Source organism: Barbus barbus (assembly GCF_936440315.1).
Source record: "Barbus barbus genome assembly, chromosome: 30".
NCBI lineage: Eukaryota > Metazoa > Chordata > Actinopteri > Cypriniformes > Cyprinidae > Barbus > Barbus barbus.
This window is the reverse complement of record NC_136758.1, coordinates 13,205,636-13,228,890: the sequence shown is the minus strand read 5'-3', so window position 1 is coordinate 13,228,890 and position 23,255 is coordinate 13,205,636. Positions and strand designations below refer to the sequence as shown.

General features: G+C 39.3%; 1 protein-coding gene across 1 annotated transcript in view; it reads left to right on the top strand.

Annotated features, from left to right (window-relative positions):
* The window catches only part of adam12b (ADAM metallopeptidase domain 12b), an 88,145-nt gene that overhangs the window by 56,403 nt on the left and 8,487 nt on the right, over positions 1 to 23,255 (top strand). Inside the window, exons 12-19 of the mRNA XM_079385911.1 lie at positions 13,501 to 13,678; positions 16,581 to 16,670; positions 17,277 to 17,472; positions 17,880 to 17,988; positions 18,844 to 19,042; positions 19,323 to 19,400; positions 21,317 to 21,425; positions 22,552 to 22,690. Of these exons, the coding sequence (XP_079242037.1) occupies positions 13,501 to 13,678; positions 16,581 to 16,670; positions 17,277 to 17,472; positions 17,880 to 17,988; positions 18,844 to 19,042; positions 19,323 to 19,400; positions 21,317 to 21,425; positions 22,552 to 22,690 (1,098 nt within the window). The remainder of the gene's footprint in view (positions 1 to 13,500; positions 13,679 to 16,580; positions 16,671 to 17,276; positions 17,473 to 17,879; positions 17,989 to 18,843; positions 19,043 to 19,322; positions 19,401 to 21,316; positions 21,426 to 22,551; positions 22,691 to 23,255) is intronic.

The following is a 23,255-nucleotide window of genomic DNA, read 5'->3' as shown; positions in this document are numbered from 1 at the left end:
ACTGGCGATGCAGAGGCCATGAGGCCCAGCATCCTCTGAAACAATTTGAGTGGGTAGAAGGCTCCAATTTTGAAGGAAGCCGCGAGCTGCCGTATGGCCAGAACGCGGTCTGGCGCGACTTTCGCCGTCATGCGGGCTGAGTCAAAAACTGTCCCCAGGAATGAAGTTCGTTGGCTGGGGGACAGGGAGCTCTTGTCCAAATTGATCCTGAGTCCCAGGTCCTCCAAGTGACTGAGGAGGAGGGACCTGTGGGCTACCAGCTCCGCCTTTGACTGCGCTAGAATGAGCCAGTTGTCGAGGTAATTCAGGACACGGATTCCCACTCCCTCGAAGACAAATCTCAAGAATCGTCTGTGATGGGGGGCTATCTGGATGTTAAAGTAAGCGTCTTTCAGATCCAGCGAAAAGAACCAGTCCTCTGGCTGAATTTGTGAGAGGATCTGCTTCAGTGTAGTCATCGAGGATGGGCCAGAGGCCGCCATCTCTTTTGGGGACGAGGAATTAACGGCTGTAGAATCCTGACTCGCTCTGAGCTGGGGGAACTATCTCTATAGCTCCTTTTGCCAGCAAATTCTTTACCTCGGCTCGCAGAACGTGAGCGTTGCTGCTCAGCACTGAGGTGGAGACCATGCCGCTGTAAATGCCGCTCCGCAAAGCCCTCGACGCCAGGTCCAAAGAGCCCCGCAGGGGAGACTGGGGAGTCGAGGAAAGGGACCTTGTCAGCCTCCTCGATTTCGGTGAGGTTTAACCATAAGTGGCGCTCCAACACCACTAAGTTGGCCATTGACCTCCCTATGGACTGTGCTGTAGCCTTGGTAGCCCTCAGAGCCAGGTCGGTGGCGCTGCGCAGTTCCCTGAAAACTGCGGGATCAGGTCCGTACTCGTCCATGGTCTGGAGGAGTTTGGCCTGAAAGACCTGGAGTATAGCCATGGAATGAAGCGCTGAGGTGGCCTGCCCGGCGGGGGAATATGCTCGTCCAACTAGGGCAGAATTCATCCTGCAGGGCTTGGAGGGGTGAGTGGCCTTTGCTTTCCATCCGATGGCGGAGGGTGGGCAAAGGTGCGCAGCCACTGCCTCATCGAGAGGGGGCATCCTTTCGTAGCCCTTCTCCTTGGCGCCGTCCACTAAGGAGAGAGCAGAGGAAGAGTTAGAGCGAAGGCAGGCCGAGTATGGAGCACGCCACGAATTTGTGAGCTCGTCATGGACCTCCGGAAAAAACAGAGAGGTTCGCTGACGAGGGGCCGTACGGTGCCCCAGCAGGAACCATTCATCCAGACGACTACGAGTGGGCTCCTCCGGCATCCATCCCTGGTTTCACGTCTCTGGGGTCGGCAGACGATGAGGGGGGGGGGGGGGGGTCGACAGTGGAGCCCGACATCTCCTCTGCGTCTGACGCTGTTAGAGACATGCTGTCATCTAATAGCTCGTCCTCAACAGCTCCGAACGAGATGACGTCACTCGCACCAACCGAGGGACGTTGATCTGCGTGCTCGAAAAGAACGGGAGAATCCTCTCTGCATAGCGGGGGCGAGGCACGCGGGGTCTGAGCCGGTGTGAGCTCGCTCGCCGCCTAGCGCTTAATTCCTTTACCCCGCCGTTTTTTCCCCGCAGATCCCTGGGAGGAAGAAAACGGGAGTGCGCGAGGGTAGGGATCGCTCTCTGAAAAGAAAGCGATCCGAGCGCGCAGAGTCACGAGACTCATGTTCATGCAGTGTGAACATTCCATCTCAGTCAGAGCGGCTTCTGCGTGGGGTTTTCCCAGGCATGAAACACACTCTGAGTGGCTGTCAGCATCGTGCAGAGAGATCCTGCACGACGCGCAAAGACGGCGTGGCATTTGCAACAACGCCGCGGCTCTTTTGGAGAAATTTGCTTAATATATGCTTGCCGGATGGCAGCAGGGGACGAGTTGACGTCTGCTTGGTCGCTGAGCAGCTCGGCGAAGCGGGCTGGATCAGCGGGGAGGCGCAGGAAAAAAGGCAGCTTCCAATCCACAGCGAGGCGTTTCAATGGCGAGCGTCTGGAGTCCTGGGATCAGCGAAGAAGTCGTCGCTGAGGGAGAATTGATCTGATTTCCTATGGCAACGCACCCGCTTATATAGCCAGATGCCCTGCCCTTTCTGGCGGGCTCTGGCAGGCTTTGCCGCCATAGGCTTGTGCAGCGCCGCTGACGAGCCATTGGTTCGTTTTTATTTACTGCACGAACCAATGGCCGTGCAGTCACACTGCGTAATTGAAAAAGTCTTCAGTCCTCGGAGAAAAAGGAGTTTTCCCCATAGCATCTAACGACGCAGTACAAGTGAAGTATCGTCAGGGAACAGATCTACTATATGCAAATATACTATAAGCTCATGCACTGACTAAAAAGTCACTTTCTTTGTTTTTGGTCTTGTTTTAAGGATTTTGAGATTTAAATACTACATAGTAAATATATTGATGCGTTTTTCAGAGAATATACACTACAGTTCAGAAAATTTGGTGTAGGCAAGATGTTTTGTTGTTGTTTAAGAATTTAATACTTTTATTCAGCAAGGATGTATTAATTTAATAAAGTTATAGTAAAGACAATCGTTATAAAAGATTTCATATAGAAGCTGTTATTTTGAACATTCTATTACTCAAAGGTTCCTCAATATTTCTATGAAAACTTTAAGCAGCACAACTTTTTCAACATTTATATTAATAATAATAATAATAAATGTTTTTGCGCATCAAATCAACATATTCAAATTATTTCTGAATGATCATGTGACACTGAATTCTGGAGTATCAGCTTTGCCATCACAGGAATAAACTAAATATATTAAAATAAAAGTTATTAAATTATAATATATTTTACAATATTACTGTCTTCTTATTAAATAAATGCAGGCTTGGTGAGCATTAGAGACTTAAAATTAAATTAATAATCTTAATTTAAGATACTGTATATTTTGTGAATAAAAAATCATAGCATCTTAAAAACATGCCTAAAGGATAAGATAATTGTACTGGAAAATTAGAGATAAACACTGACAAAAATTTGCAGATAAAAATATGTTTGACACACACAGATGCAGATATAAAAACATTCTTAGTTTTCATTTTCTCCATGTGTTTGATCCTTTGTTTCCATGCTGTTTTGACTGCCTAAATAAACCTCCCGTAAGTTGGTTCTAACAAAGCACACAATCTGGCTCTGATTTATTCAGTTCCTCAAAACCCTTTTCTTGCTGTTGCTGAATGTGTTGCGCTGTTCTTACTCTGCAAGGATCTATTTTAAAGTTCAAACATGAGAAATTCATGATCTTGCACGCAGCGGTTTTTTTTTTTCCTCTTTTTGACAGCTGCTGCGAGCTCTCAGCCCCAGTATCCTATCTGCAACATCGCACGAAGAATACCATGCAGTCTGAGCAATTCAGAGCTGGAAACTCACCAGAATTGCAAAAACAATTGCAAATGAGAATGAATAAGATGGACTGACAGACAGGACAAACAGACAAAACAAAGAATGACGGAGAGACAAAAATAGAAATTAAGAGAGCAGGCTAAAGAACTACCGTAGCTTAAGCATAAACAGGAAGTTATTTTCTGCTTCTTAATGTTTTCAGCCAAATACAATTGCCAACATTTAAGCTAAACAAGAGTTTGAGGAAGCTAAAGGCACTTGTTTGGAAACGAATGGAGGAAATTGCATTGCTAAACATGGCGCCTCAAAGAAAAGGAACTCTTTCGATTTAGAGAGCTAATCTGATTTATGTATAAATCCAATTTTAAAACCAAATATTCCGTGTAGATTCAAAATTTTTAACCCCACTGTATGTTATCGTGTTTCCTCATTCACTTTGACAGGAACAATACATGCAAAACTGGAAATTGCTGTCAGGGATGCAACCAAGATGAAAGGCACCAAAGTACAAGCACAGCACATATCTTAGTTTGACGTATAAGGCTCTCAGCAGGAGGTTAAACGTTGTTATTTCACTTCTTTAGACTGTGCTTACCTCACACAATCTCTGCCTGTATCTTCACTACAGAACAGATGAGGGAAGAACGTTTGCCAATAATATTAAGCATGTCAAATGGCCTTTTGAAAAGAGCACATCAGATGCTATCGCTTAATGGGTATCGCTTTCACCTTTTATTGTGGTGGCCACACACCGAATCCCAAATGGCGGTGTTATCTTCTAAACGACAAGCAACACAATAGAGCCCGACTTCAAATCAGTTTGTGTCGCCGGAGGAGGCTGATTAAACAGACGTTAATTTCCTCATTTCGCACCTATTGCTGATAGCATAACAGCTCTAATAGGTCAAAGTCAGAATGGCGGTTTGAAAAAGTCTCGATGCAAATGACTTTGAATTGCAGCTTTTTTCTACCACTTAGAAACTGTCCAGGCAGGTTAATGCAGATGATTTTGTGTGCGTGTGTGTGTGTGTGCGTGTGTGTGTTTGTGTGAGTGTGTGTGCACAAAGAGTGAGAATGTGTTGAAATATGTATATCATTTATAAGTAATGGATTCAGTGAAGGCTCTTGGGGACAAAAGTGCCTGTGGTTTCTTTTTTTTTCAAAATATGTTGCTTCTTACATGTTTCGCAACACTTTCAATGTGAATTGTCCAGTGAGTGACACTTTATCCTCAACAGATGAAAATGAATCTGGCAATGTTCTATTACTTTAGTTGTTGTACATATTGCGACAGTTCGGAAATTAATATAATGTACCACCTACACAAAACCCTCCCCTGAGCCTAACTGATAGTGTTAACAAAAGCAATAAAAATGTCACAGAAAAATGCATTTACTGAAGCAACCAAGCCATTTTAGTTTGTTTCTTTAAATTGTTTCATTGTTACTTGTATGATGTTGTACCAGGGGAGCTACTGAGCATGTTTACTATGTCAGAAAAGCCATACATAATGAGCTGGTTATGTCATGCAAATGTCAAAATGCTTTAGATTACAAATCATGCACTATGGTAAAAGTGTTATGAAGTCATAACATTGTACCATTCAAGGAATCTTTGGAAAAGTTAAGTCTTTATTAATCGGTAACCTGCTGCTGTAATCATATTTTGTGTAAACAGGAATAAAACTTATTGGTGTTCATTTCAGCTGGAAAGTGCTGTGAATTGTATGTATAGGCAATGTTGGGGAAAGTTACTTTTAAAAGTAATGCATTACAATACTCCCCCCAAAAAGTAACTAATTACATTACTTATGTTACTTTTTACAGAAAATAATGTTACATTATTTTTAAGATACTTTTTAAATCTGTGCATGGCTTGCTTGTTTTTTTTGTTTTTGTTTTTTTATAAAAAGCTCTTTTTACAAATGTAAAAGCTGTCTCACAACAAAAGTGAAATGACTATGCCTCAGGCTGAAAGAAATGCAAATTCATGCCTTTACAGTAGAGGGCACAGCTCAAACAAATTGCATGAAGAATACGACGCAGGAGAAGAAAGTTCAACACTATTCAGCAATAACAGAAATGAAACAAATGTGTCATTTTTGCTTAGTATGGTTTAATTGGATCATCGAATGTCAGTAGCAAAGACATGGGTTAATAAAATGGGAAATAAATTCATAAATGATATTTGTCTTAACATATTGCAGGTTTGTATAATATTCTGAGTTTGCATTTAACTGTTTTTATTAATTTTAGGAATACTGAATCTGATTTTGTGCAGGTGAGATGAGTAAGTGCATGTTCACACATCACACAATGTCTCTGCACTTACGATTTCTCTCAATATGGCAACACGACAGCTGTCAGTCAATACATGGGAAACAAAGTAACTGGCATTACTTATCTGAAAAAGTAACTCAGATATTTCCTTCTAAATGAAAAAGTAATGCTTTACTGTACTAGTTACTTAAAAAAGTAATCTGATTATGTAACTTGAGTTACTTGTAATGTGTTACCCCAACACTGTGTGTAGGTTTTGGTTTATGGAGTTTTTTAAAAATGTTTTTCCAATCAGCCTGTGTTGAATGGGTTTTCTGAGTGTTTCTTTAAACACTTTGTCATGCATGGGTGTGTGTATTATGATATCAGATGTCGTCATGGTTTGACCGGGAACCAGGCTGCTCTGACTTCTCCCAAAATGAAATCTGAACGTTTGGAATTCTGTGACGTACTGTAGAGAGTTTCATGCTAACAGTGTCCAGAAAATCACTCAGGAATCAGGAATGCTCAGTTGTTTCCAGGAATACTTGGGTAACTCGCAAGCTCAGCTGAAACGATACTCATCAGGGTGTGTTTCTTCATGTGTGAACACCCTCCATAATCTAAAACAACAAACGAGCCATATGCATCTCATGCATCTAGTTGGACCTCAAGTGCACCTCCAGTTAAAAGAACCAGTTTAAGTTGGATATTTTAAATTGGGATTTTTTAAAAGGTCAGTTCACCCTAAAAGCAAAATCCTGCCATATTTTTCTCGTCATGTCAGTCCAAACACATATGATGTTCTTTCTTCAGCAGAACACAAAATGAGTTTTTTTCATGTTTTCCAAAAGAACAAAGGTGGATGTCAAGTAAATTTTGGTCTGTTCCTATTTTATGGCTTCAGACTTATATGAAGCCTAGAATACTACACCTTTGTGATACTTCTATGGTGCATTGTGTCCTTTTTTGAAGCTTGAAAGCCTCAGTCAAAAGCAATTTACTATAATTGCTTGGAAAAGGAACTGGTACATTCAAAAAACTCCTCCTTTTGTGTTCCACAGAATAAAGAGGTCATACAGGTTTGAAATGGCATGAGGGTGAATGACTGATGACAGAATTTTTTTTTTTTTGAGTGAAGTATCCCTTTATCTACGTTGACCAGCATGTGTTTGGTTGACCAGCTCCAAACCAGCTCTGACCAGCATAAACCAACCTGCTAGTCTTTTAATTTCTTTCATTCCTCTCCAATTTACTTGTTTTTTGCTTAGTGCAGTGTTGTAGCTGGTTGCGTCTGGTTTTTTCTCACCCTTGCCCTGTAATTTAAAGATCTCTAAAATACAGCAGGTGCACTGGCCTCAGATCAGAGTTGCCAACAGCGCGAGCGAGATTGATTATAGCCATTGCTTTTCTGCAAACACTCAACATCTCACTGTTTCATAAATATATCAAAATGTTTAAGCACACTCATTTTGGAGAGGACAGCAGGCGTGTAATTTCAGAATAATTTACACCGTAATCAGCATCTGGGTTCATTGTTTTGCTCAATAGTCTTGGAAAAGATGTGGTTTTGCTTAGCGAGAATTATGAAGCAGATGCTTAATGATAGCAGTTAAAGTTTCAGATGCAAGCAGATTTTTGAGTTGAGAAAAGAGGCTTTGACAGGGTAGACTGCAGGAGTTCTCTGAGGATTTTTGTGCGGCTGTGATTTACTGGGGTAAAAAAGAAAATTGCAGTTCAGGCAGGAAGGATTTGTTGTTTGCTTGAATTTGAATTCATAAGGAGGGCTTTAGGGGTCGGACAGATGCTGGGAACAGAGCGAATCGTTTGGCAATAACGAAAGTTGAGTGAAGAGAAAAATGACATGAAGGTTTAAGTGCATTCGCACACTTAACTGTAAATATGGACATGTGTTTGCATGTGTTTTTATGCATGGCTGTATCTGTGCTCACTCTTATCCACAAAACCCTCCCGCAGCACTGTTTGAGAGTGGACTGGCACACATATCTCATGCTCATGTGTGTCTCAAACCACCTCTGCATGCCAAGCCATACAAACCAATCTGGCTTTTGCATCCGCCATTCTTCACCACGCCAAGTCCGCTTAACCCACTTGACCTGATGCCAACTTCTGCCAGCTTAGCCTGTTCCATTCCAAGCTCTCTGTCCCCAATGCCAAACCCTCTTTAAACCAAAGTCCTTTACTCTGTCACATTACTATTCTAGCCCTCGCTGCTGCAAACGGCTCATTGCACAAACTACAGCACCGCTTAAATGTCATTTTTGGATCATTAGCTTTTTCTTAGGGTGTTTAAGATACAGTATGTCTCGCTTCCATTTGCAAATGTCATGACTTTTACTTCCAGACGCCACTACTGATTGGTCTCTTTCAACTGTAATCCCTTTAAAGGCGGCATTAAAACTCGCACACGCTTGATTGTGCCCCAGCTTACTGCCACACTGCTAGCCTGAGATTTGCAGAAGACCAGGGGCTCATTGCAAATCAGTGTTTTGGGGCTAAATTGCTTGTTTCTGTTTTATTGTCTTTAAACTGACTTTGATGATTTGCAATAACACATTGAAGTCTCCATAGAGTTCTGTTTGTTTCTTTTGTGACTTACTTATGATGGTGTATGTGCGGTCCTATAATAAAGAGAAGTCAAAATATGATCTATTTATTGTCTCGATTGTTTCTCTTAGACCAGGTGTTTTTAAAATGAGGTCTGAGACCCCCGGTGTCTGAAGGGGGTTAACGTTAATGTGTTATCATTATTGCATATATTTAACACAGTCATTTACAGATTTTTTCAAATGCTTGTCACGGCGAGAGTGAAGAAGGACTCAGATGCAGAGTGAGCAGGAGAAAACTTATTTTCGCCACCAAAACACAAAATAACAAACAATATATAACGGCGGCTTAAGGAAGCGGAGATTCCAGAGCTGGCCGGTAGCGTCTGCGGACCACACGAACAGAGAGTCAGAAATTGAGAAGTGAGATTCTCATACACACAACACGAGTACGGACAAAACAATCTACTCACAACGAGGAACGGAAAAACAGGGACATATATGGGAGTGGGGGAATGAGCGACAGGTGGGGGAGAGTCAGCTCATGATCCGTGCCCTCCCGCTGCACGATCAGCACTGATTGCCCAGACCACAAGCTGCCGAACATGACAGGACAACACAGACAGCACGAGGAGCCGAGAAGGCACCCTGAACCGTGACAATGCTTACATTTTCAAAACGCCTCCATGCAGATCTCCTCTAGAGCAGTGATGTTTTGGGGCTGTCGCTGGGCAACACGGACTTTCAACTCCCTCCAAAGATTTTCTATGGGGTTGAGATCTGGAGACTGGCTAGATCACTCCAGGACCTTGAAATGCTTCTTACGAAGCCACTCCTTCATTGCCCGGGCGGTGTGTTTGGGATCATTGTCATGCTGAAAGACCCAGCCACATTTCATCTTCAATGCCCTTGCTGATGGAAGGAGGTTTTCACTCAAAATCTCACGATACATGGCCCCATTCATTCTTTCCTTTACACGGATCAGTCGTCCTGGTCCCTTTGCAGAAAAACAGCCCCAAAGCATGATGTTTCCACCCCCATGCTTCACAGTAGGTATGGTGTTCTTTGGATGCAACTCAGCATTCTTTCTCCTCCAAACACGACGAGTTGGGTTTTTACCAAAAAGTTCTATTTTGGTTTCATCTGACCATATGACATTCTCCCAATCCTCTTCTGGATCATCCAAATGCTCTCTAGCAAACTTCAGACGGGCCCGGACATGTACTGGCTTAAGCAGGGGGACACGTCTGGCACTGCAGGATTTGAGTCCCTGGTGGCGTAGTGTGTTACTGATGGTAGCCTTGGTTACTTTGGTCCCAGCTCTCTGCAGGTCATTCACTAGGTCCCCCCGTGTGGTTGTGGGATTTTTGCTCACCGTTCTTGTGATCATTTTGACCCCACGGGGTGAGATCTTACGTGGCGCCCCAGATCGAGGGAGATTATCAGTGGTCTTGTATGTCTTCCATTTTCTAATAATTGCTCCCACAGTTGATTTCTTCACACCAAGCTGCTTGCCTATTGCAGATTCAGTCTTCCCAGCCTGGTGCAGGTCTACAATTTTGTTTCTGATGTCCTTCGACAGCTCTTTGGTCTTGGCCATAGTGGAGTTTGGAGTGTGACTGTTTGAGGTTGTGGACAGGTGTCTTTTATACTGATAACGAGTTAAAACAGGTGCCATTAAAACAGGTAACAAGTGGTGGACAGAGGAGCCTCTTAAAGAAGAAGTTACAGGTCTGTGAGAGCCAGAAATCTTGCTTGTTTGTAGGTGACCAAATACTTATTTTACCGAGGAATTTACCAATTCATTCATTAAAAATCCTACAATGTGATTTCCTGCATTCTTTCCCCCCATTCTGTCTCTCATAGTTGAAGTGTACCTATGATGAAAATTACAGGCCTCTCTCATCTTTTTAAGTGGGAGAACTTGCACAATTGGTGGCTGACTAAATACTTTTTTGCCCAACTGTACACGCATCCATCCATACATACATAAATAAATAAATAAATAATCACATCCAATCAAATCAGATTTAGCAAGATACCAAAGTTTCTTATAAGATTACATAAATTATTATTATTATTATTATTATTATTATTGTTATTATTTAAATAAATAAATAATCATATCAGATCAGATTAAATCAAATCAGATTTAGCAAGATACCAAAGTTTCTGATAAGAAATCATTATGAATTATTTATGTATTTATTTATTTAGTTGTTGTTGTTGTTGTGGTTGTTGTTGTTCTTAGCTATGTTATCTGCAGTAATTTTATGTCATCGGTTGTTTCATTGTTGTCTGCTTTAGACATTTTAAGAGAAACATCTGAGACAAAATAGATACTTAAATGAAATGAGAGATACCAATGAGCAATACACATTATAGTCGGGGTGTTGTTGTTTTTTAGGCAGGGTGCAGTGAGGACACAGGGTGAAGTATGAGGACAGACCCTGAAACCCCCTTGCAGGAGTCCAGAGTCCACCTCCATGCGCTTGGCTCCCACCGCAAAACCCCAAACAAGTGGTCACTTACCCGCAGATGTTCCCGGCAAACAGTTTCTCCTCCCCACTCCTCCCTCCATCCTTCCCTCACGTTTTCCTCTCTTTCATCTGCAGAGTTTATTTTGCTGTACTGGCACCGATGACAGAATGGCTTCTTGTCTGAGTCATGGATGTTTGATTCAGGCCTGTGTTCCTGTGTTTGCTCGCTAAAGGTGAGCACTGAGGTTGTCTTTGATGAGCAAGGGTGGTGGGGAAACATGGTCCCAGCGGACAGAACTGAGGTGTTAAAAGCGCGAGAGTTCATCAGCAAACTCTTCAAAGGCTCTAGGGTGCATGAAAGTGAGATGGATGTGACGTGTGTGACTGCACATTCTGTTTCTGACAACCGTTTTTGATTTTGGATGAAAGATTGTGGCATTAGCTGGAAAATATTATTCAGCACTGAAGAGCTTGGTAGGGATGAGTAACCACTCTGTTGAATAAAACAGTATGAGTACTTTGTTTTTTGCAGCATGTTATGTTTTGAAAGCTAGTGTTTTGTTGTCCCTATCAGGCATCTTAACTATCTTAACCAGCTAAAAATACTTGGTCAACCAGCTCCATCATCAAGTTAAGTAAGTTTTGTTGGCCCACCAGGTAGACCAGCTCCAAACCAGTATAAACCAGCCTATACAATTTAGTACAATAAATAATTGTATTATATATGCTAGTATATATATCATTACATTTAAATAATCTGAATAAATTTTTTGTGAAAATTTGGACAGTGTTTCAGAATTTGTCTGTTCATCTGATTATTATGTTATATGATCTAACACTTTAAAATGGTCTTTTCCTAAAACATAATTTTAAATAAAAGCTGATGGGGACATCATAAAATAATATACAATTAAATAAACAATAAAATTAAATATATAAAATTTAATTAAATTAAACATGTTCAATGTCACAAATTTGCTTACATTTAACAGAATATTTTTGTCCCTGACCATTCTTTTAAATGTTTTAATATGTTCCTTTAAATTACCATTTAAATATTGCCGAATCCTATGGCAACTTTTTTTATATATATATAGGTATGGAAATTTCACGCTTTTTAAAAATATAATTTTAGTTTATTTAAAAAAACATACATATATAATGCCATGCTGTTATTACTGAACATAACCATATGCTGTAATTTTTCAGCACAGACGTGTAACACCCATTAACCTTATGATTATTAATGTTTTAATCCCTTCTTCACATGCATGCATGCATACACTATTAATCTGCAGGAAGAGTTACTTTCGCTTTTCGAAAACACACAAATTCAAGGACATCCATTTATTAAGCGTTGCGCATATTTATGAGTGCATAGCAAATACGTACTTTGTTGTTCAGCTTGTTTGTTGGGGTGAGTTAGTGAACTGAAGATACTGGCAACAGACCATGAAGGATCCTCTGCAGTGCTCTCCAGTGAGCAGAGCCCAGACCCAAATGAGCTTCATTTGCTCTCCTCTCAGATATCTCACCTCGTCTCGCTCCCTGCCCGAGGCAGCCTCCCTAGACCGAGGCTGTCATATGATTGTCCTCTCTGCTTCATCTGAAAGAGCCCGGTCTTTGTGTCCGTGGCCTCTACAGTGACTGTGGTCAGGCCCGCCGCTGGTTTGTTTATAATCATGTATCGGTAGTGATGAATTAACATGAATAGTACCATATGGGCTTACGCTTAGCTGGCTTAGTGTTCTATCACGTAGAGGACTCGGGAGTGAATGCCATGGTGGAAGGTCATATGCTAATTCGCTTTGTTTTGTTGTCATTTTTGTTCTTGTAGAAGTAATGCCATTAATGACTTTGGGAATTTGAATACTTCCAACTTTTTATGCTTGGCTGGATTGCTGAGATTATGTACCATTATACTCTGTTTTTGTGGCCTCTTTTTCTCTTATTACTTAGTTATTTCTAAAATCCTTTTGTTTTAAAAATTGGTTTGGCTAGACACATATTTCCCTGGAAAGCTTTTTATTGCTGAAAAGAGCCCTTGCATCAGGTCCAAGCTTGTTTATGATGGTTTGGAGCTGGTAGACCAGGACATGGTGTTAACCAGCAAAACAAAGTTAGTAAAGTTGATTAACCAGCATGATTTTCAGATGAGAGTTGTTGACCTTTATGAGAAAATTAAAATAAAAATAAATTAAATTAAATAAAAAATATAAAATTAAATAAAACCAACAAGTTAATAAAAATCAAAGAAACAATAAAATGAAAGATATAAAACTAAATTAAATTTAAAAATTTAATATAATTTAATAATTAATCAAAAATAAATAAATTAAATATAAAATAAGAAACCTGATGGGGACAAAATAATGAAATTAAATGAAATTTAATTTAGTTAGGTTAAGTTTAATTAATTTTAATAATAAAAATGTAATAAAAATAAAATGAACAATAAAAAAATATAAAATGTAATTGATCAAACAAATAATAATAAAACAAAAAAAGTAAAAGAAAATAACTTATAGATAAAAAAAGAAGCCTTATGGGGACAAAATAAAAATAAAATAAAGTAAAATATAAATAAAAACAAAAAAGCAATAAAAATGTAAAAATAAACAATAAATTAAAAATATAAAATGTAAATAAATAAAAATTGACAACAAATAACAAAATTAAAAATGTAGAGAAAAAGAAGTTAAATATAAAATAATAAAATAAAATAAAATAGTACAATAAATAAAATACAAAAGAAAATATATTCAATTAATCTTCTCTTTCCCTTTCCTTTTCTCTTTGTGAACAGGTACCCATTCCCCACGGTGTTCAGTACATGTAGTAAGAAGGATCTGGTGGCTAGTTTGGAGAAGGGGGTGGGCATGTGTTTATATAATATGCCTGAAGTCAAAATGCTCTACGGGGGACAGAAATGTGGCAACGGATACATTGAGGAAGGAGAGGAGTGTGACTGCGGAGAGCCGGAGGTATGAAAGACTCACACACATCAAAGACCTTGTTGTACGTCACAACAAAGCAGGCCGCTGCTAGGATTAGCAGATCTGAATCAGGTGCATATCAAGTCTTTGGTGATGTTTGGAATTTGATTTGGTCGGTTTAATATTCACAGGCTAAATCATGCCTTTCAGTATGGTTATGTCAGTAAATATGTTTATAGATTTGAACTATACTCAGTGTAAAATATATATATATATATATATATATATTTTAAATATAATTTTTTTGTAGGGTAGTTTTAGACATTTAAAATTGTTCTTATATATTTTACGCCAGCTTTATTTTTAGTTTTAAATTACATTAAAAGACTTTCAGGGAAAAGGAAGTGGTGTGTGGCCAAGTATGGTGACCCATACTCAGAATTTGTGCTCTGCATGTAACCCATCCAAGTGTACACACAGTAGTGAACATACACCCGGAGCAGTGGGCAGCCAATGCTGCGGCGCCCGGGGAGCAGTTGGGGGTTCGGTGCCTTGCTCAAGGGTCTCCCCCACCTACAATTCCTGCCGGACCTGAGACTCGAACCCACGACCTTCAGGTTACAAGTCCAACTCTCTATCTATTAGGCCACGACTGAACCTATTATTACTGAACATTAAAAAAAATATTAAAAGCGACTGCCATGTCACTAATCTTATTACAGTTACTGCAGGGTGTCTTTGAAATTATTCATAGTGTGAAATTCTATTTACTTTTGAGTCATTAATGTGCAAAATATTCTGCACAGGAAAGTTTTATGATATTACCTATTCAAATAAATGTTGCAGCTCCCATCTGAGCTGTGGTGCATTTGTGATGTAAAAGAGCTGTTAGTACCCGGGTTTGAGTCCAGACTACGTCATCTGTGCAGCCTGATCCCATTCCACCTCTCTGTTCCCCTTCCTGCCTGTCTCCGCTGTCCAATAAATAAATGCTAAAATGCCTCCTAAATATCATGTAGTAATGGAACTGGAGACTTCAAAAATGGTCGATGTAATTTAGATGTCATGCAGGCATATTGTGTCAGTGGAGACCTGAGGAAAAAAGCCTGGCCTGAACTTTAAAGTCGAGGATCTTGTTATGGGGAAAAGTTTGTTTCAGAATGGCACCCGTGAGCTCCAGTGATCTCACCGGGGGGATCGAGGGAGGAAGCAGGTAAAGAGCAGAGAGGAAGCCCAGTAGCGGGTCTTGAGTGCTGGGTAGAAGGATGAGAGAAGCCCATCCCCCCATCATTTCACACTAGTTGACGGTAGTTTTAGAGAAAACAGCAGGTCTGTAAAGAGATTTCTGTGACTCTGAGGAGCAGTTCAAGCCAGCAGACTGACCTAACCCAGCCCAACCCTCCAGCACCTCTCCCGGCCCACACCAGGACCTTGTTAAGAGTGGGAGAAAAGGAGTGAAAGAGAGGAATAAAAAGTCCCATAGACATTTTTTGTGTGTGTATGTGTGGTGTATGAAATACAGTTTTAGTGCTTGAGGTCTTAATGAGCTTCTTGTGTACTTTTAGAGAAGAACAAAGCTCTTCTGCTTCACTACAACAATAAAACATGATTTTTAGTCTTCAAAATTCACCTCTTCTCTCTCTTCCTCTCCCTCTTTTTTGTGAGATAAATGTCCTCTTTCCTTCAATTGTGCTTGGACTCTGACGTTCCCATCACTTCCAGTCTCGGGTCAGTGATGATGTCACTCACTTAGACACGTACACACATGAACACGGTTCACTGATACCAAGAGTTCAGAGTTTGAGAAAACAGCATCTTTTTTTCAAAATCAGAACAATGCATAGACCACTAATTTAAACCAGACATGTCAACGCACTCACATACACAAACCTACAGTAACATTTCCAAACATTTTTTTTTTGTTACCATGGATGCAAAGAACTGGTTGACAGAAGGGAATTTCCTAAAAGAATATGAGCTCCACACCTGGAACTAATATTCAATACAGTGATCATACGGGACTGTGCGGCCTTTTTATTTTTCTTTCCATTGTTTTTCTGTAACCCCTAATTATCTAATGTCAAATTAAAGGGGTCATAGCCTGTGCTATTGTAGCATTTTATTTTTCCCCTGAAGTCTGCTTATAATGTTAGTCAAGGTTTCTTGGACCCAAAACGATTGTACTTTTGCTTTTTGGTCAATTATCCACTTTCTGACAATTAAACAGCCTGACTAAAATATGTAAATTACCTCTATTAAAATGTACTGAGCTTTTTTTTTGTTTGGTTTTGTTTTTTTTTGCTTTTTGTTTTGTTGGTTTGTTCTTTGTTTACTTTGCTTGTTTTGCTTACTTCATTTTTTGTTGTTGTTGTTGTTGTTTTTTTGTTTGCTTTCCTTTTTTACTTTTTTTGTTCATTGTTTACTTAGCTTATTCTGCTTTTTTCTTTTTTTTTTTGCTCTTTATTTACCTGCCTTGTTTTGTGCTTTGTTTTTATTTTTTCATAGTTTGTTTTGTTGGGTTGTTCTTTTATTTACTTCACGTGTTTTGCTTATTTGTTTGTTTGTTTTGTTTTGGTTTGTTTTTTTGTTTGCTTTTGCGTTCATTGTTTACTTTGCTTTTTTGTTTTTGTTCTTTGTTTACTTGCCTAGTTTTGTGATTTCTTTGTTTTGTCTTTTGTCTTCTTTGCTTGTTTTTGTTCTTTGTTTATTTGTTTTTGATACTTTTTTTGTTTAATTTTTTTTTTTTTTTTTGCTTTTGGCCTGTCGGGTCTTTGAATGACACACATTTTCACCTTCTTTCTGACTTTTAAATTAAACTGCCTGTTTGATGCCTTAACTTCAGGACTTCGGTAGTTAAATAAAGCATGCTATGATTGACTTAACTTTTCCCCATGTGATACAGTGACACACGATGCCTTCAAATCTGTTGTCATCCTTGTGTTTTCTTCAGGAGTGTCTGAACCCCTGCTGTAATGCTTCAACCTGCACGCTCAAGGGAGGTGCTGTGTGTGCCCATGGACAGTGCTGTGAAGATTGCCAGGTGCTTTTGTAAATCTCTCCTGTCCCTCTTTCCTCCTTATTCATTCTTTCTCTGTGTGTAATATAAAGGCGTGGAAATCACATTCTCCTTGCCCCATTAATAAGTGAAACATGAACCAACATTTGCACTCCAAACATAGACACTCAGTTTCCTCTCAGGCCTCCAGACACATAAATCAGAGTGTTCAGCTCACTTAATGAGAAAAGAAGCCAGATCAGGGCCCTCCGGAACAGACCCCAGAACAGGGATACATGTTCACACAGACTTTACAAAAAACTATAACAAGCTTTCAACATAGTGATTCATTAAATTAAAATAGCAACTAAAAGAATTTAATCTTGCCACTTTCTTAGACTGAATTTCGTTACTTAGTGCAAGTTAAGGGAATAGTTTTTGGAGAACCTTTCCATGAACTACTGACTATTGTACCAATAGTCTTTGTAATTCATGCAAAGCTTGTCCCTGCATGACTTTGAGTATATCCCATAGTGACTGCATTTATATCTCTTTGCTTTATTTTGAAAGAAATCTCCTTTAGGTGACACTGTGCACAAAGTTTGCTCTCTATTGTTGTTTGAAGCCTTTTGTTCTTGTGTGTCTGTGCAGTTAAAACCAGCTGGGACACCTTGTAGAGAGTCCAGTAACTCCTGTGACTTACCTGAGTTCTGCACCGGAACAAACCCCCACTGTCCTGCCAATGTGTACCTGCACGATGGACACGTGTGCCACAATATGGATGGTTACTGCTACAACGGCATCTGTCAGACTCATGAGCAGCAATGCATCACTCTGTGGGGACCAGGTTGGTACCTCTGTAGATCTAATATGCAGATAGCTGCAGGGTTCCTAAGCTTATTTGGTTGAACAAAAATTGATTGCGGGGTTCTGCAGATTTCATTAATCATAATTTTTGACACTGTAATTATATATGTAACCATTATCAAGCCAGCACTTCCCTTGCAATCCTGCATGCATTCATATGGCGAGCTCAAGCAATATGAAATCTCACACTGATTGCTATTATTTATTCCATGTCTTTTCATACTCCCTTCCAAAAGGATTCAGGCCACAGTCTGACATTTGTTGTCCTTTCATCTGTTTTTGGTTTATATACAAGCTGAAACAAGATGGAAGGATTGTACAGTGTCATATTTCCATCTCTGACAGTGGGCATATGCTGTTTTATTTTCATTCTTTCTTGTTTTCCAGGAGCGAAACCTGCCCCGGGTATCTGTTTTGAAAGAGTAAACTCTGCAGGTGATCCCTATGGAAATTGTGGAAAAGACTCCAAAGGTTCCTTTGCTAAATGTCAAGCAAGGTACAGTTGGTGCATGATACTACAGCACTTTGCACTTTAACCTTTTACTTACAGTACAATTACATACATTTTTCAAATTGGCTTCAATCTTACATTTTATTATATTATTACTTTTTTCTTCTTATATTGTTACTTTTCAACTATTTTGTTTCAGTTCATTTTATTTTGTTTATTTTTTTTTTGCTTCTTATGCTTTGCTTTTTGTTTTATTCTTGTTTTTGTTTTGTTTTGCTTTTTGTTTTGCTTGTTTTCCTCTGTGATTGATACAGTATTGTTCCGTTCTGTTTGTTAAATAATGTTTCTTTGCTCCTTTGTAACTTTTTTCTACTTGATTTTGTGGTACTTTGGCAGTACAAATGCTTAGCTTTTATAGTGCCAATACAGCATACATAATTAAATGTAGAACCAGTGACTGACAAGGAAATAACTATTTTCAAGATGCACATTCTCAAAGCAAAAGAATGTTACGATCAAAAGTGTGAAAAAATGAAGAATAGTATTGCTTAAGGTTGTCCTGATTAATTCATATCACTTGCTGTCTAATTATTATGGGATGGCCCATCAAACATGTTGTAATGAATGTCATTTTATTAATTTTTTGTAGCCATGACATTATTATTCAGAGACAGTGGCAGCCCCATAGTTTTGCATGTAAACTCTTGTCAGTATTAATTACAATTTCTGCTCCTCACAGATGAGTGAGAGGGTGTGAAAGGCGAGATTACCTCAAAACAACACAATCTCCTCTCTGTTTTTCAGGCGTTTTATCACCTTATCCCATTTATTCAGTGTAAAAACATTTAGCACTGTTGTTGCATGCTCACTCATTGTATTTTGTCTGTGTGATTTAAACAGGGATGCTAGGTGTGGGAAAATTCAGTGCCAAGGAGGCGCCAACAGGCCAGTGATTGGAACCAATGCGGTTTCCATAGAGACAAACATACCTCTGCAGGAGGGTGGACGTATTCTGTGCCGTGGAACACATGTGTACCTGGGTGACGATATGCCTGATCCAGGACTGGTATTGGCAGGCACTAAGTGTGCTGAGGGAATGGTACGAGAATAAATCATCTGGTAGAGATTATCTGTGTCATCAAGAAATTATGCTAGTGGTTTATCAGCCAGGCTAAAATAATATTTGGCAATTTTTATTGCTTTCCATTGACCATTTGGTGTTTGTTTTGTTGATTAACCTCCCCAATGTATCAGTTTCAACATCCACATATTATATTAGGCTATATGTGTGTATAATTATATTATATTATATATTATACAATGTAGCACTATATATTTTATAGTGCTGTTCTCTCTTTCTCTCTCTCTCATCATAACAGATTTGCTTGAACAGGCAGTGTCAGAATGTCAGTGTCTTCGGAGTGCACAAGTGCTCTGGGAAGTGTAATGGAAGAGGGGTAAGGTTGCTTCCACTCTTGTCAGTCGAAATTTCCTCAAATCTGCTGGAAAAAGATCACATCAGTTATCAGGCATTAGGCTCAGATTTGAGTAAGGAATGCTGATAGTAAATCAGCACAAATTATTGCCCTCTACTGAAAGTCTCGCCTTTTACAGAAATGTCCATTTCATTACATTATAGCTGTCTGCCAAGGGGACAGTGCCCATAATAGCACTTAGCTAACTGGGTCCACATACTATAACTTCACTTGAACTAGATTACTGCTGCAAATGAAATAGCAGTTAAAAGCACAGATAAGACACAGATTCTGTTCTAAATTAGATCACAGCGTAACCTTGTGTCTGTCATGGTCTTTCATGGAAGCTTGATACATTTAAAGGGATAGTTCACCCTAAAATGAAAATCTGTCATCATTTACTAATCTTGCTGTTTTTTCTTGTATGAATTTCTTTTATCCGGGAAAAACAAAAGGAAGAATGTAGCAGAATGTCCAAGATGCTCTTTTCTTTGCATTGAAAATGAAAGGTGATCAGAGCTGTCAAGCAATACTTTCAGGGCAAGATTCTTGTAAATTGTTCCTCACACAAAGCTATGGCTTCAGAAGTCTTGGAACACAGCTTACATTTCATATGGACCACTTTTATTTCACTTCCATTGTATAGAATACTGCAGCTCAGATAGCCTTCAAAACTTCACTTTTTTGTGTTTCAAGGAAGAAAGTCATAAAGATTTGAAACAACATTTTAGTGAGTGTAGATTTAGGTAAACAATTTTTTTACTTAATCGTGCCCTAGTTCAGCTCAGCAGCCACGCTATTGTTTTTGCAGGATACTGGGTGACTTGAGGCTTGTCTCAGCTGTTGAAGTACTTTACAATCAATCTCTATCACTCCAATAAGATTATAAGACTCATATTTAATTCATTTGTGTACCATTAAAAGTGCCATTCATCATGCACATGCACTTTTTTGCCAGAGGACTGCTAAAATGCAATTGCTAAACGTTGTGGCCAAGAACACTCCCACGTTGTCTTTTGCATTTGCACCCACTATCAGCTCTGGAGGGCACGAGTGCAAGCGTGTAATGTTTTATTTATTTTCTCTTGTTATATGCTTCCTAAATTGGAATTCTTATTTTTGTCTGTAGGCTGTGCAATTGCACTCAATTTTTCTCCAAGGTCTATTTCCTTACTGGAACCGAGTTGCAAGACGAATTGATCATTGTTAATAAAGATGTTGGTAGCTCTGTCAGCATTCTGGGATCCTGGATGCTACGAATGTCAGTTGTTTTTTAAGCCGGATCGATCCCTTAAAGACCCAGACCTAGAACAATAGAAGACCACTAAATACTGAGACCATTACTAGGCCCTTTAAGCCCCACACCAAAACCCCCTTTAAGATCTTGATTAATACTTGACCACTAAGGCTATTGGTTTCTAGTCTTGAGAGGTCTTAAGATCAACTCCACAAAATCAAGACTCAAACCATCTCAATAATCCTTGAAATTTAAGAGTCTGTCTGCTGAGAGGGTCTGTTTTTTTAAACCATCACAGCATCCAAGAAAGTTGAATGAGAGTAAAGAGTTTGAGAGTCTGAAAAGTTTCCTTGTGTTTTCATGGCAGGAAAGACATAGCTGCATCTTTCCTTTTAGAAGGCAGATATTCAGACTGTGATTTAAACATCAAGTGACATCAATCAACTTATGCAGCGACCCCTGACACATACCCTGATGGAAAAATGTAATGCATTTTTGTGCAAATGGAAAAATGTTGCCATCCATCCATGAACTGAATGCTCATGAGGAGATTTCATACCATTATCCCCCAGAATTCCTTAAGCATTGATCAGCAGGATGTTGTTGATAATGTCCAGCAAGAAATTTGATTGTGTTTATTTGCGCGTTGCTTTGTTTACAGGAATGCAACAACAAGAAGAACTGCCACTGTGAATCTCACTGGGCACCTCCTTCCTGTGATAGGGCGGGGTTTGGTGGCAGCGTCGACAGTGGACCAATGAGACAAGCCGGTACAGTGATGGACAACTTCACTTTTGACTTACCTGCTAGAGCAATATGCATTACACTAACAGCATGACTGCAGTGCTTATGTGTTCCTTTCCATTCTAAGGTCTGAAACATATTCTTCTAAGCAAGTATGCAAAAACAATATTATTATTTTACAAACACAATATTATTATTTATTTTAATTATTCATTTCAGGAACAAAATGAAACAAAATAACGGAAATGACCATACTTAGTTACAAATGACTTGAAATGAAACAAAACTTTATTTCTTTCTTTCTTTATTTCTTTCAGATGATGGAAATTACTATCCTTAGTTACAAATAAGGTGTATTTACATTTATGCATTTAGCAGACACTTTTATCTAAAGCAAATAACAAAAGAGGAACAAAGCTATTTGTATACACAATGGCAGGTTTATTAGACAAATATTATTATTATTATTATTATTATTATTTTGATTATTTATTTATTTATTTATTTATCAAACAAACATTAAAGGAAGAAAGAAAAAAATAAAACTGACTATTGAAGAACCTTACACAAATGCCTGCTACAACATCTATTGAGAATGAATACATGCATTGCATTATGAATTACTTGTCAGCATATTTCAGAATGCAAAGATGCATACATTACATTTTACATACCTAGGAGCGTTTCTGTTTGCCAACGTGCGTGGAGCATGTTTCGACCTTTTTGGCCTCATGCATTCAGATTTTCCGACTACCGTTTGAGGAAGTGCACTAGCTCTAACCACTTTCATCCCCCTGTGACAGCCGCACCGCAGGTAGAACAGTGCAGCCTGAAAGTACAATGTACTTACAAAACCCATTAAATGATTTTCCAGTGGAAAAGCATAACAGCATTGACAGGACACATCATTGATTTACTGGTGGAATCCTGAAGCACTGCACTTAGATGTCACTCAGCAGACATTCAAAAACTTTGAGACAGCTTGTAAAAGTAATGCAGGTGGAGACACAGAGTGATGTTGATCGATTCTTTTTTCTTTCTAACCTGACTCTGACTTCTTGTGTTTTCCCTCTCTGTGCCATTCTGTGCTGTGCTGTACAACAGATGTGCGAGTGTGTGTATTAATGTGCGTGCTGTCCTATGTGACAACAGCTGACAGCAGCGCTGTGGCCGTGGGCGTGCTGGTCACCCTCCTTTGCTTGCTGTCGGTGGGACTGATTGTGTGCCTGAAGAGGAAAGAACTGGTACAGATGCTCTGCATCAATAAGAAGAGCGCCATCCAAAAGCTCAGGTACAGTCAATGGTGCAGTTTCCCCCAGCGATGGTTTCCAAAATGTGTTTGATCCTGGATTCCTGCTGGTTTCCATCCAGGGACACCAAGAGTCCCTAGAGTTTTATAGAAGCTTAAGGAAAATAAGTTTCAAGGTCAGTTTAAGTTCATATTGACAAGAATTCGGGGCATAATGTAGTTTGGCATAGAAAATAATTTTGACTTGTTCCTTAAAAAAATAAAATTCATGGTCAGAGTAACACACTTACAATAGAAGTTAACTGGGCCAGCGTTCCAGAGGGTTTAAAAGTCTAAATGTGAAGCTTGTATTTTTGTTAAAGCACTTGAATTATTCAGTAAAACCCTGTTTATAATTTAAGCTTTAAAGCTGTCTAAATCACCCTTTTGAGGTGAGAATAGTTTTCTTTGTGGATAAACTTCTGCGTTACTTATGTAATTCCTCTGGGTGGAGTCTGCTACCTCTAAAAAGTTCTATACACTTTACAAGTCCTTTTCTAGTATTATTGAGTGTTTTGTGCAAAAGCTGTGGGGGATAGTGGCTTTACATCATGACACTGATGCTTAA